The 13,426-nt window shown below is 41.4% G+C and overlaps 1 protein-coding gene across 1 annotated transcript; it reads right to left on the bottom strand.

Moving 5' to 3' along the window:
* Nucleotides 1–583: 583 nt before the first annotated feature.
* Nucleotides 584–11,285, bottom strand: Cabp5 (calcium binding protein 5). Its single transcript, XM_021168315.1, has 6 exons — nt 11,047–11,285; nt 8,696–8,726; nt 8,053–8,196; nt 6,034–6,143; nt 3,917–4,064; nt 584–1,683 (listed from the first exon to the last, which is right to left on the bottom strand). The coding sequence occupies exons 1-6, from the start codon at nt 11,107–11,109 to the stop codon at nt 1,658–1,660; spliced, it is 522 nt and encodes a 173-aa protein (XP_021023974.1). The 5' UTR covers nt 11,110–11,285; the 3' UTR covers nt 584–1,657.
* Nucleotides 11,286–13,426: the final 2,141 nt, after the last annotated feature.

Raw genomic sequence — 13,426 nt, 5'->3', positions numbered from 1 at the left:
GTACTCAATCTTCCTTTTTTAATGTTTATGGATGTTTTGCCTGCATATATATATATATATATATATATATATGTACCACATGCATGTAGCTCCTGTAGAAGCCATAAAGGGAGCCAGATACCCTAGAACTGAAGTTATAATGATTATAAGCCACCATATGGATGTGAGAATCAAGCTCCAGTGCTCTGGAAGAGCAGCAGAGGTATCTTTCCAAACCAATACTTCCTGTATCTTGTTTTTTCCATTGCTTAATTAATTTATTTATTCACTTTACATCCCAACTGCAGCCCCACTCTCTCATAACAATCTTCCCACTTATACAGATCCTCCCATTACCACCCCCTCCACTTGACCTCTGAGAAGAGGGAGGTTACTTCCTGAGTCTTAAGGAGCCTCCTTTAGGATTTCATGAGTCTTAACAAGCTTTCCTCTGGGTTGAAATGTTTCAATTCAGAGATAACTGCTACATAAATACTAAAAAAAGAGAGAAAGGGAGAAAAAAAAACACTAAAAGAAAATCAAGTAGTTCCTGGATAGTGACACAACAGAAACAGCAACCACAGACAAGAGAATGGGAAATATATCTTCTTCTACTTTTACTTTATTTCAGTCATATAAATTGAAGCTATTGGATCAAGGATCAGATGACATTTTCTATATTTCTAGATAATGGACTTCAATGCAAGAAAAGCTTGGAGGAAGATATGACACAAATTCTTTATCTTGAATGATAAAGCAACTGAAGGGTCCAGATCCATATCCATACATGAGGGGTGAAGTTCACAAACTACCTAAGGTAGAGAAACAAGCCTGGAGAAGCCAGGGATAAATCAACACAGCAGCAGAGGGCTTCCAGGAAGGATGTTGCAGTCACTTGGCTTGGGCTAGGGATTTGGGGAATTCTCTCTCTCTCTCTCTCTCTCTCTCTCTCTCTCTCTCTCTCTCTCTCTCTCTCTCTCTCTTTGATTTTGCAGGGGATTAAATATTCGCAGGGATCAGCTTGCACTAAACCTTTATAATCCAGATTTGCAGTTTAGCTCAGTTCCTCCAGGGTTATCTCACACTAGGGCAGGGACATGGATGTTTACAGGGGGAGTAACAGACTCTGCTTCTGAGGAACTGGAAAAACACAACTGTGAATGCCTCATCCTGAGACATTTCTAAACTGATACTTATTAGGATTTTCATTATAACCCTGTGACTAGTGGGACACTCTCTTACCAAGAGAAGGAAATGGCGTCGTTTTTAGAGTAGTCAGGGGAAAGATAAGCTATGTGTGTAACTTTTTGAAAGGCTTTCTTTTCTTTCCTTTGGACTGTGAAAAAGTTCCATGCCATCTTTTAACCAAGGGAGTCATGGAAGGAGAACGTGGTGGGAAAGAGATTAGGAAATGATGCCATAGCTTCTGGCATGCTTGAGTGGCACTAGATCCTAGTATAATTCAGATTTATATACATAGAGTCTTCCTTCTAAACTTGCTTCTATGTATGTCCCTGCTCCCAAGAAGCAAAGCAACTGTTTGCAGTTGCACCCCACTCCATACTGGGGCAAGCCTACTCCCAACCTCCATCCTTTAAGGTATTCTGGGTATCCAGTGCTCTGCAAGTGCTCAGCCATGTTGACAAGGCAGCATGTGCCTGGAGCTTCTATTACCTCTTCAACGAGACATCATCTTCACAAACTCTGAAGAAAGAAAGAAAGGAAAACAAAAAACAAAAACTCCTGTGAGGCTCCTCTGTAAGGCACCTGGAGCTACTTTGGGGAGCTTCTCCTATGTTGCAGGCAATGACATTAGTCATTGAACTCTCTATGACATAGTGTTCATAAAATACTAAGAGCTTATAAACAGAAATTATTAGTACTTGATTTCATTGTGTATATGAGTGTGTATGTATGTTATATGAATGTATATACAGATGCACATGCACCTGTGCATGCATGTAGAGGGCACAGGAGGATGCCCCGTGTCCTTCTGTAATCCTCCTTATTTTATTCCTTTGAAAATGGGTCTCTCACTGCACCTGGGGCTTTACTAGTTGTTGCTGATGTTGATGTTGTTTTAATGTGTGTCTGTATTTTGCATGCATGTATACATGTGTACCATGTACATTCCCAGTAAGAGCAAAACAGGATCTTGGATCTCCTGAAATTGGAGTTGTGAAACTCTGTGGGTGATGTGACCTCTAGAAGAGCAGCCAACACTCTGAACCACTGATCCATCTCTCCAGACTCTTCTCACCAATTTTTTGTTAGGCTGGTGGCCGAGGAACTTCAGTGAACCTCTACTCTCTAGCCCTATCTACCACCAGTTACAGGCACAGGGCCCTGGGTACTAGGCATCCAAACTCAGGTTCTCATACTTGGGCAGCAAATGCTTTTACCTACAGAGTTATATTTCTAGCCTTTGTTCTATCTTTCAGTGTTCCTGGAAGAGTGCCATGCTACAAAAATAAAAGCCTAGTAAGAGAAACTGGCCTGTTTGAGATCAAGTGGACAGTAAATAAAAAACCCTGCAGGAACAGATCGCCCCTTGCTTTGTTTAGGCTTAATTCCAGATGAACTTGCTGGCCCCACTGTGTTTTGAGGTCATCCTATACTTCCCTTGATTATAGTTGGCTTAACTCTGTCTGATAGCCTCATCTCCATTTGTCCCCACTTTCACTGATGCACATGGTATATCTGAGACTGTTAAGATCCAGCAGGTACCCACCACATTTACTAAGTTTCCATTTGGGGACCTGTAGAGCAGATATGATTTCCGAACTCCACTCAAAATGACTGGGGAGCTGGATCAGTGTTTCCTGCAAAAGCAGGAGGAGCTTGCCTTGCATCCCTGGTACAGACATAAAAATCCCATTGTGAACCCGTAACCATAGTTTTGTTGGAGGTTTCCAAGGACAATTGCTGGGGCTTGCAAACTACCAACACAGCTTCAAGTTCAGAGAGAGCTCCTGTCTCCGTGGAATGAAGTGGAAAGTGGTTGATCAGGATGCCAAATACCCTTTTCTGAATTGTGTGAGTGTGCATTTCACACACTCACACACACAGTCCATTGACCTCACACACAATGCCAGAGAGAGAGAGAGGTGGGAGAGAGACACTCATCTGTCCTGCAGCATGGAAACAAACACAAGGTATGTTCCATAGAAAAAAACAAAGTCCCGTAAAGTTCACAATCAGGCTTAATTTATTCAGACAAGGGAGAGGGGAGATTCTTGACAAAAGAGGGTTGGCTTGTTTCCTTGAAGGATTCATAAGTATTATAAGTGCAACAAGAGGGCAGGACATAGGTTACAGGGAAGAGAAGTTGAAGGATGCAGACTAGGAAACATGCTCCCCCAGAGCATACCAATTCACATCATGGTTACAAAAGATAAGAGTGGGTAGGCTAAATAGGCATGGACTTGAAAAACAGACTATAGATTTTGACCCAGCCTGAAGGCAATAACTAGATGCTGAGTACTTTAATTCAGAGAATATCACAATTTAAACTTGATATAGCCAAGGTTAAATTTGCCTCCCTCAAATGTGATTCCACAGGGTACTAGTTCATAGTTACTATCAACTTGACACAACCTAGAGTTGTCTGGAAAGGGGAAACCTCATCTGAAGAACTACCAGAATCAGATTGGCCTGTGGGCATAGCTGTGGGTCTTTGTTTCATTACTAATTGGTACAGGAGTCCCCAGTCTACTCTGGGCTGCACCATTCCCTGGACAAGTGATTCTGGGCTACATGAGAAAGCTAGCTGAGCAAAGACCAATGAGTGAGCTGCTTTATCACAGCAACACACATGAAATGAGAACACACCTTCAAATGAGAACTTGGAGAAGATTATAGAGTGGATGAACTGGAGGGAGAACCATATAGAGAAGTCACAGGTGTAGATTCCTGGATTTCTTCCCCAAAGTATTACCTTCAAAGTCAACAGTGCCATCTCCATTGATATCAGCCTCCTGTACCACCTCAGCAATCTCCCGGGGTGTGAGCTTCTCCCCCAGCAGCCTCTGCATGGCCTGCTGCAGTTCTGCCAGTGTGATCTCCCCATCTCCATTGGTATCAAACTAAACAGAAACAATGAGGCTCTATCAGCTTCACTGAAGAGAGGGGCCTTGAGGAAAGTCCAGGTTCTAGTCACTCAATGGAGTCCAAGAACTAAGCTAAGCACTTAGAACATATCACCTACTGGAATGATGGCTCATCACCATTATTTTTTAAAATTTCACCTACATTATTTTAAATATATTTATTGTGGTATAATTTATATACAAAAAGCTATGTATATGTATAATACATTCAACTAGATGAGTTTAGACATATTCATAGACTCAAGGAATCATCATCACTAGTGTGACAGATCTGTCATGACCAAGAGCTTTTGTTTGCTTTCCATGTCTTTAAATAAATTATTACATTTATTTGCTTGCTTGTTTGTTTTTGTCATTTATTTATTTATTTATTTATTTTAAACTCTAGATTTTATTTCCCCCACTATCCCACCCTCCAACTGTTCCACAACATATCCCCACCCCCCTGTCTCCACAAGGATGTACACAACACCTACCCAACCAGACCTCTAAACTCCCTGGGACTCTAGTCTCTTGAGGATTAGGTACATCTTCTCTGTCTGAACCCAGACTCAGCAGTCCTCTGCTGTATATGTGTTGGGAGCCTCATATTAGCTAGTCTGTGCTGCCTGGTTGGTGGTCCAGTGTGTAAGAGATCTCAGGGGTCCGGGTTAATTGAGACTGCTGGTACTCCTACAGGGTCACCCTCCTCCTCAGCTTCTTCCTAATTCAACCTTTCCCTAATTAGCCTTTCCCTAATTCAACCACAGGGGTCAGCAGCTTATGTCCATTGGTTGGGTGCAAATATCTGCATATTTGTTTCTTTATGTGTGTGTACACATGTGGGCACATACATTCCATGATGCACTGTAAAGGTAGGATAACAACTTACAGGACCCACTATGAGTCCTGAGGGCTGAACTTGGGTCATCAGCCCATGTCACTATAAGTATTAAATTATCATAAATATTTAATTTCTTTCTGATTTTAGTTGGTCACAAAGTAAAATTTATTCTTGACATTTGTAAGATGGACAGTACTGAAAATCACTGTGTTAAACAAACCAGATTCAGAAATGAAACTAGAAAGCAGACAATAAGAGGGGAAGAAGATATTTTAAGGAAGGAGGAAAGTGGGGAAAAGGGTAGCAGAATCCATATGAAATGAAAGCTAAAGAGGGACCAAGGCCTTGCACACCCTAAAGCAATTTTCTAGTGCCAAACCACATACCCCCAGGCCATTGCTGGGGGATTCTAGGCAAGTGCTCTACCACTGTGCCACATCTCCAGCCCCTCACTGGGAGGTTCTGTGCAGGAGCTCTGCCACTGGACCAAGCACCCAGCCCCACACTGGGGGATTCTAGGCAGGGACTCTACCACTGAGCTATACCTCCAGCACCTCACTAGGGGATTCTAGGCAGATGCTTTACCACTGAGACACACCACCAGCCCCTCACTGGGAGATTCTAGGCAGGGGCTCTACCACTGAACCCTGCCCCCACATCCTGGTGACCTTGTCTGTTTCTTGTTATGTCCATCACTTGATCTTGGCTCACTTCTACAAATATTTTTCTATCATAGAACCTCTGCCCTAGAATACCCTGTCCTAGAATGTGCTTGCATAGAACAGCTCCACCCACCTAAAAATATCAAACTCTTAGATTCTTCCTTCCTATTGCAGGAAGCAAGAGGCCCCAACCTGGGGAAACAGAGGGTATTGGATTTCATCTGTGATCCTCAGTTTCTTCATATGTATGATAGGAATTGTGTTTATTCGTAATATTGTATGTGAGTGTCAAATCAGATAAATACATATTGCCAAATGTTTGGAATATGTTATTCTCCTTCCTTGTACCTAATCACAACTAGTTGCTTTTGGTAGGAACAGTCTACTCTGTACACTAATAAAATTAGCCCCATGGTGTCTCCCTTGCCCATCTCTCAGAATTATGGAGTTATTAACTCACCTCCTTGAAGGCATCTCGCATCTCCTGGACACCAATCATCCCTGCTGTCTCTGCAAGCAATTTGGGGGTCATCAGTTCCACAAAGTCTTCAAAGTCTACACGGCCACCAACTGAAGAAGAATCATGGTTAGCAATGATTCCACAGGCATTGAGTTTCCATCCCTCCACTATCCCATTCAAGCCATAAAAATGTCAGTTCCCAGTCTCCTGGATGCTAATGATTTTCTTTGAGTTTCTACCTCTACCCAGCCAAGTCAAGTTCTCAGGTTGTTCCAATATGAACTTATTAGACAAAGGATATACATATAACTAGGTGACCTTCATAAAATCTCTTTTAATTTTTATTCATTTTAAACTCTCTCTGTTTGTGTGTGTGTGTGTGTGTGTGTTTGTGTACGTACATAAATGCAGTTACCTCAGAGGCCAGAAGAGGGCATCAGATTCTCCTGAAGATGGAGTTACAGATGACAGAGGTGCCCAACCTGGATGCTGAGATCCAAACTCAGGTTCTTTGTAAAAGCAGTACACTCTTAACCACTGAGTAATCTGTCCAGACCCACTCAGCAAATATCTTATTGATTTAAAGCTTATACACTTCCCCAACTAGAGACCAATAGAAGAAATAAAGATTTAAATGTGGACCACTCTCTTTCAGTTATGGTGACAGTCATCTCTTTGTGTCCATTGAAGACTTGTGCCAGTACATCCATAGCATACCAAAGCAAATCAATGCCCAAGCTCCTGTCATAGGTGGCATAATGTGTGTATCTTGCACTTGTAGTCTCCCATATGTTCTAGTCACCTCTAGATTTTCCATTATCTACTATACTGAGGTGTTCTGTGAATAAAAGCTGTGCTGTATTATTTAAGAAACAGAAGTAGAAAGTCCTTATGTGTTTAATGTAGATACAGTTCCTTTTCTAAATATTTTCTGTTGCAATTGCTTGAACATGCAGATAATGAAACCAGCAGAGAGACTTAACTACTATTATGAAATGAAATGAAATCTTGTTAACTCAGATTCATGCCCAAGATCCAACCTAATTATGGCTTCAATCACAGAATTGACTTTGATTTCCATTTAATGATGTATTCCTGAGCAATGCTACTGAGTTGCACTAGTCCCAAGACCAGGTTCATGTTCAACATCCATCAAGCCCCACTACAATGAACTCTACCGATAAAATTTTGCATTCAGTAAGGAACAATGGGGAATATGACCTTTCCCACAGTGGCATCCCTTCCTTTCCACAACACAATGAATAAGTAAGCCATAATCATGTCTTTACTTGATAGATGGGGAAACTGAAAACCAGGAATATTCCAGAAGTATTCCACTGTTGAAAATGACCACAATAAGTAAGTAATGAAAGTGGGACTCATGGACCAGGTAGATGGCTTAGCAGGTAAAAAGGACTTCCTGCCCAACTTGATGACATTGGGTTAGAGCCTCAGAACCCATGTGGTGGAAGGAAAAAGCCAACTCCTTGAAATTGTTCTCCAATCAGCACCCAAATACTGTGACATTCACATGTACCCCCATCCTCCCTCAACACACAAAATAATTAAAATTTAAAATTTTAAAGTGGGAAGCTGGAGAGATACAGTATTAAGTTCACTACCTATTCCTGCAGAAGACCTGGATTTAGTACCCAGAACTCATGTGGCAGCTCATGACTGTTTATAACCCAGTTCCAGGGGACCTGACACTCTCATCTGGCTTCTGCATCATGTCAGCCACATGCTTGGTGAACAGACATACATGCAGGCAAAATGTTGATACACATGATTTTTTAATCTTTAACATTTTTAATAATAAAAGGTGCAACTAGTATCTAGCCCCATCTCTTTCTAACTACTTCAAATGCATCTTCTTCAAGTATAGCCTGAGCTGCTTTCTGGCAGATGGCTCTTCCCCTTAACCACCTTCCTATTTAACGTGCTACTCTCAACCTAAACATCTTCCTTACACCCACCCTGTCCCCAACTCCAGGGATGCCTCCTGCCCCATGTCCTCACGGTTCATTCGGATTTGCTGGCCCAACTCAGTCAACTCCATCTCTGTAGGCATGTAACCCATCGTTCTCATGAGATTGCCCAAATCCTTGTAAGAGATGAACCCATCTTGGTCCTTGTCAAATTCAAGAAATGCTTCCCGGAGCTCTAAACGTTAAGAGAGAAGTATGTTAGAGCAACCTGAAATTGTCTTTGTGGAAGACTGGTATCCCTTGAAACTATCAATGAGACACAGCTAGAGATTCTACAAAGAATACATTTAATGAAGTAAATGGTTCATTTTTTAAAGCAGGGATATAAAAAAAAAAATGTGTTAGTAAGAAGATGACCCTAAGAGCACTGAAGTTCTCAGACTCTTGAGTGAACTTGAAAGGGATCTCAAAAACAACCCCCATAAAAGGTAACTTTTTTAATCACTCTAAAATGTGCATCATTTCCAAGTCCCTGTGACTTATGCAAATGAGACAGACACCTGTCAACACTCAAGGAGTAGAACCTAAAATGATCCAAAATGTGCTGTGCAGATTTTATTTGATCAGGGACACAGGAGAAAAGCATTCTTTACATGGGGTAATTTACACAGAAATGCAGGAGAAGAGAGCAGTAATAGGTGACTACATGGAAGGGCATCTGAGAAAGGAATTACCATCAATTTCATCCTGTCCCAGTGGTCTCTCCTGAAAATAACACAGGAGAGGATATTGAAAGAGTCAGAAATACAATTCTCACCTCCCCAAAAAAGCCCATTGTTCCATCAAGCTTTCTGATCCTTCACAGTCTTCCTCTAACTTTCATATTCCTCCCTCTAATATAACTCCAATCCCCAGCTCTTCTCTAATGACCCTTTTCTCCCATCCCCACTCATTTCTTGTCTCCCACCTTTGCATCTTAATCTCCAACTTTCTATCCCAAACATCCTGGGATAAGAAGTTCTTCCCCAGATAAAGAAAGTACATTATGTCTCATCTACTGTGTTCAGAGGGATCTCTGTGTGAGTACTTTCATTGTACTTATACCTCAGAACCACATCAATGAGGCAGACTCAAATGTTCTTATCTCACCCATGAGAAGCTAAAGAATAGAAAGATTTAATGAGCCCACCAAAGGTCACACAGCTCATAAATAGAATATCCCCTTTCAAGGGAGAGATAAATAAAGTTGTTCTATTTTCCTTTTATTTATTTGTTTGTTTGTTTAATTGTTTTGAAATGCAAGTACTCGCCAAGTACTTGTGAGGAATCAGAGGACAATTTGAGGCAATTGGTTCTCTCTGTCCACAAACCTAGAGATAGAACTCAGGTAATCAAACTTAGCAACAGGTCCCTTTACCTTCTGATCTATCTCATTGGCCCTTATTTATTTATTCTATTACTTATTTATTGAGATAGTTTCATGTAGCCAGGCTAATACCTAAAAAGAACTTCTGATCCTCCTGCCTCCATCTGACAGACACTAGAACTACAGACACAACCCACCACACCCACTTTGTATGGTACTGAAGATTGAATCTAGGGCCTTATATGTGCTAGATAAACTCTACCAACTAAGATACATACTCAGACACTTCAACCCTTAAAACTAAATTTGTTTTATCACCAAAAAAAAAAAAAAAAACAGTTTTGCATCATGATGTTGTCACGCACCTATATCATTGTTCTTTGCTGACTTTGGCACCACCACATACAGTACATGTTCCACTCTTTCCAGTCCCATTTCTTCCCCAATACAATACCCTCTTCTGCTTTGATGACATGCATACTCCTTTGAAGTCACTCAAAGATCATACACAGGATTGAGAGTAGGATGTAGAACTCCTGACTGCTATGCCAAATTCTTTCTGCTACATCCAACTGACTCTAGCACCTCCATCCTCATTCCTGGGGTGAGATTCTCCTTGTGTGAAACCAATTCTCAGAGGGGTTTTCATAGAATATTCAGTCTTAGTCTTACATATAGGAATTGCTAGTAATTGTTCCCTAATCATGAGTACACCTGAGGGTATGCTTGGTTAGCAGGCATAGTGCCCGGTAATTAACTTCTTATCAACCTTATTCTTGGAGACCTCACTTTGGATTTTCTCTCTTCTTTCTTACCATGAAATCTCTTACCTTCCCTCATCTCTCTTCCCCTTCCCTCCTTCCCCTATTTTTCCCTTCCATGCCTTGCCTCATTCTGATCTGTGTCCCCTCCTCTTCTCTTCCCTTCTATCTTTTCCCCTTATTCCTCTCACCTCTCCTTTCTTTTTCCCCTCTCTGGTAATTTTAAAGCCCTACAATGAAGAATATGCTACTGAGACTCAAACATGACTGAAAAAGTAAATAAATGAGTAAATTAACAGATATAGAAAGAGAGAGAGAGAGAGAGACATGTTGGCTGTACAAGCATAAAACAAACTACTTCATAACTTAATGGCCTCAGTTTACAATTTTACTTCCTTGTAAAATAGGAATGAAATTATACCAAACCTCATGTGCTGTTCTGAGGACTGAATGCCATCAAGCACGTAAAGCCTTTTTCACAAGACTGGACAAACAGCAAGACTTAATAAGCAATAGCTATTATTGTTAATACCATCATCAGCATCATCACCACCATCACCATTATCATCATCATCAGAAGCAGCAGCACCACCATCACTATCATCGTTGTCATCACCATCCTCATCACCACCTTCAGCACCAGCATTGTCATCACCACCAGCAGAAGCAGCATTACCATTAACATCATCACCATCATCATTATATGATTTCCCATATGAAACAATGATGCTGTCAACACTGGCTCCATAGCATCTCTCTTTTATGTCTCACTCCACTATACCCCTCTGCTTCTGACTTCTGATCACTGACCCTTATGCCCACACAGTGCTACCTGAGCTTCAGTTTGTGCTCTCTCCACCTGCTTCCCTTGTTGCTCAGCATTTGCATACCCCTTCTTTTCCCCATGCCCCAGATCCCCTTGATCTTCCTACCATCCTCTGTACCATCCCCACCTCACCCGCTGCTTTTCAGCAATGCCTTTTCTCAAGAAGATGCAGGCAGGACCCATGGGAAACTGCATTGGAGCAGGTAGTGTTCACCAAGCTCTAATGTCAAGATGGCCCCTCCTTCCTACTTCCTTGCAGCAGGCAACCCAGCTTCCGGATTGTCTCAATCCTTTGCCAACTCCTCCTGTTTCTCTTAGCTTCTTCCTCAGTCCCTGTGAGAGATCTGTGACAGCTCATGGAAAATTCTACTCAGACAGTGGAGGGATCAGAGCTCTTCCTACCTCCCATTTATGGCTGGAGTGAGATGGGAGGGAGAGCCAATGTGGGCCTCTGAAACTCTTTTATCCCCAGAATGGAATTGGATAGTACATTTTGAAAGAGGGATTAGGATAAGGCCTCCAATCATTTTCTGTACCAACAAGCATTTTGAACACTCATCTAAGCCTGACCTTTGGTGAGTGAAAGATTAAAAGGGTGAATGTGATCATCAGTCATGTGCCCAAAGGAACAAGATGCAACAATACTTGATACCAGAAGATCACAGGCACTTGGAGAAACTTACATACTGTTGTTTTGCTAAATAGGTATTTGCTAAACTGCCTTCTAAATACTTATTTTTATACCTATAAATTAGTTCTGCTTTTGACAATGACTAGAAAAGACTCTCTACAGTAGGTAGCTGTCAATACTGAAATAATCAGCCAAAGTGCTGAGTATAAGTATTTGTTGAGTGTCCAGTACTAAATGGGACATTGCTATCAACACCTTCCTCAAGACTCAGGAAACATTAAGGAGTGGAGGGGAGTGGAAGAATGGAAGAACCAAAATATGGAAAACATGCTGTGAAATATCGCCTTCTGAACATGACACAGCCATTGCACTCAGACACTCATTGCATCTATGGTTATTTGAACAAGAACAATTGAACAAGATTAGTTAGCAGTGGATTGAGAGAAAGAAACAGAGATACACAGAGAGAGAAAATATGAAAGTAGAAATTGAAGCATTGAGAGATGTCAAGAATGAGTAGGAAGAGGAAAGTGAGTGAGGATATGCTTAGTATACATTATATACATGTAGGAACTTGCCAAAGAATGAATAAAAAATAAAAAGGAACCACTTGATATCAGATATCAGATGTTATGTGACCTCCTAAGGAGACATAAATACATGTTTATTCTACATAAGGTGAACCAGTGAGTTCATTCAGGTTGCCAACAGGAATATGAGTGATGGATTATGACTCATCACTAAAAGCCTATCATAGGTAATGACTCATGAATGCTGTATATTTGAAAATCCCTACACAGCTTGCAGGCAGTTCCCCTGAAGAGTACCCTGACATCTAGAAATTGCTTAATACTTACATAACTTTGGGGAGGAACCCTTGTGAATCATGTAATTTCCTGAGCTGCCTTGGTCTTGTAAGTTTCATGAGCTTCCTGAGGCTCATAGGTTTAATAGTTTCCTGAGACTTATAAACCTACTCTTCTCCAGAAGCAAATTGCTACATAACACTGGATGCTAATACATGAATATGCATAGGATGGAAGCCATGGCAATTATTCATCCTCTGCTCATCTCCTCCCTTTTGCTCCTTCTGGATACTTGTGTGGGAAGAGCAAAGTTTGGTATGTAAGGAGGATGAGATGCCTTATTAGCACCAAAGTCAAGAAGTGGTGAGAATATTAATACATGATGGGTATGGGTCATATGATATGTAAAACAGAGCTCCCAGATCAGATGAGGTGAGGAGATTCCCTACATAAATACAGCATTGCTCAGAAGATATTATGGTTTTGGCATGATTTCAATGTGCCCCAAAAATTCATGAGTTGGGAACTTGGTCCTCAATGGGAAGTCATTATGGACGATATTCTAGTAAGGGATTAAGGCATTTTTTCATGGGAATCACTCTTAGTTCTCCCAAAAGGTTTTACCTTACAAAATAATAACCCTGACCATTCCCCAGGGTCTGGCTTACTGTCTCACTGTCTTAGTTGGGGTTTCCATTGTTGTAAAGAGACACCAAGACCAAGGCAACTCTTACAAAGAACATTTAATTGAGGCTAGCTTACAGGTTCAGAGGATCAATCCATTATCAGCATGGCCGGAGGCATGACAGCATCCAGGCAGACATGCTGCTGGAGGATCTGAGAGTTCTACATCTTCATAGAAAGGAATCCATGAGCAGACTGTCCTCAGGTACCTAGGATGAAGGTCTCAAAGCTCACCCCACAATAACATGCTTCCTCCAACAAGGTCAAATCGCCTCCAATGGGACCATAATTCCTACTAGTGCCACTCACTAAGCCAAGAATATTCAAACCACCACACCAACTGTTCGTTTTCTCTCTCTCTCTCTCTCTCTCTCTCTCTCTCTCTCTCTCT

The sequence above is a fragment of the Mus caroli genome, chromosome 7 (genome assembly GCF_900094665.2).
Source record: "Mus caroli chromosome 7, CAROLI_EIJ_v1.1, whole genome shotgun sequence".
Classification (NCBI taxonomy): Eukaryota; Metazoa; Chordata; class Mammalia; order Rodentia; family Muridae; genus Mus; species Mus caroli.
This window is presented reverse-complemented; position numbering and strand designations above follow the sequence as displayed.

What these genes read in the sequence shown, in the direction of transcription:
- Cabp5 (XM_021168315.1), bottom strand. Translation starts at nt 11,109, where the DNA reads ATGCAGTTTCCCATGGGTCCTGCCTGCATCTTCTTGAGAAAAGGCATT. An exon ending in GCATTGCTGAAAAGCAGCGG is followed by an intron (nt 8,727 to 11,046) that starts GTGAGGTGGGGA and finishes TGTTATTTTCAG; the next exon opens with GAGAGACCACTGGGACAGGA. An exon ending in TGGCACTGTTGACTTTGAAG is followed by an intron (nt 1,684 to 3,916) that starts GTAATACTTTGG and finishes TTCTTTCTTCAG; the next exon opens with AGTTTGTGAAGATGATGTCT.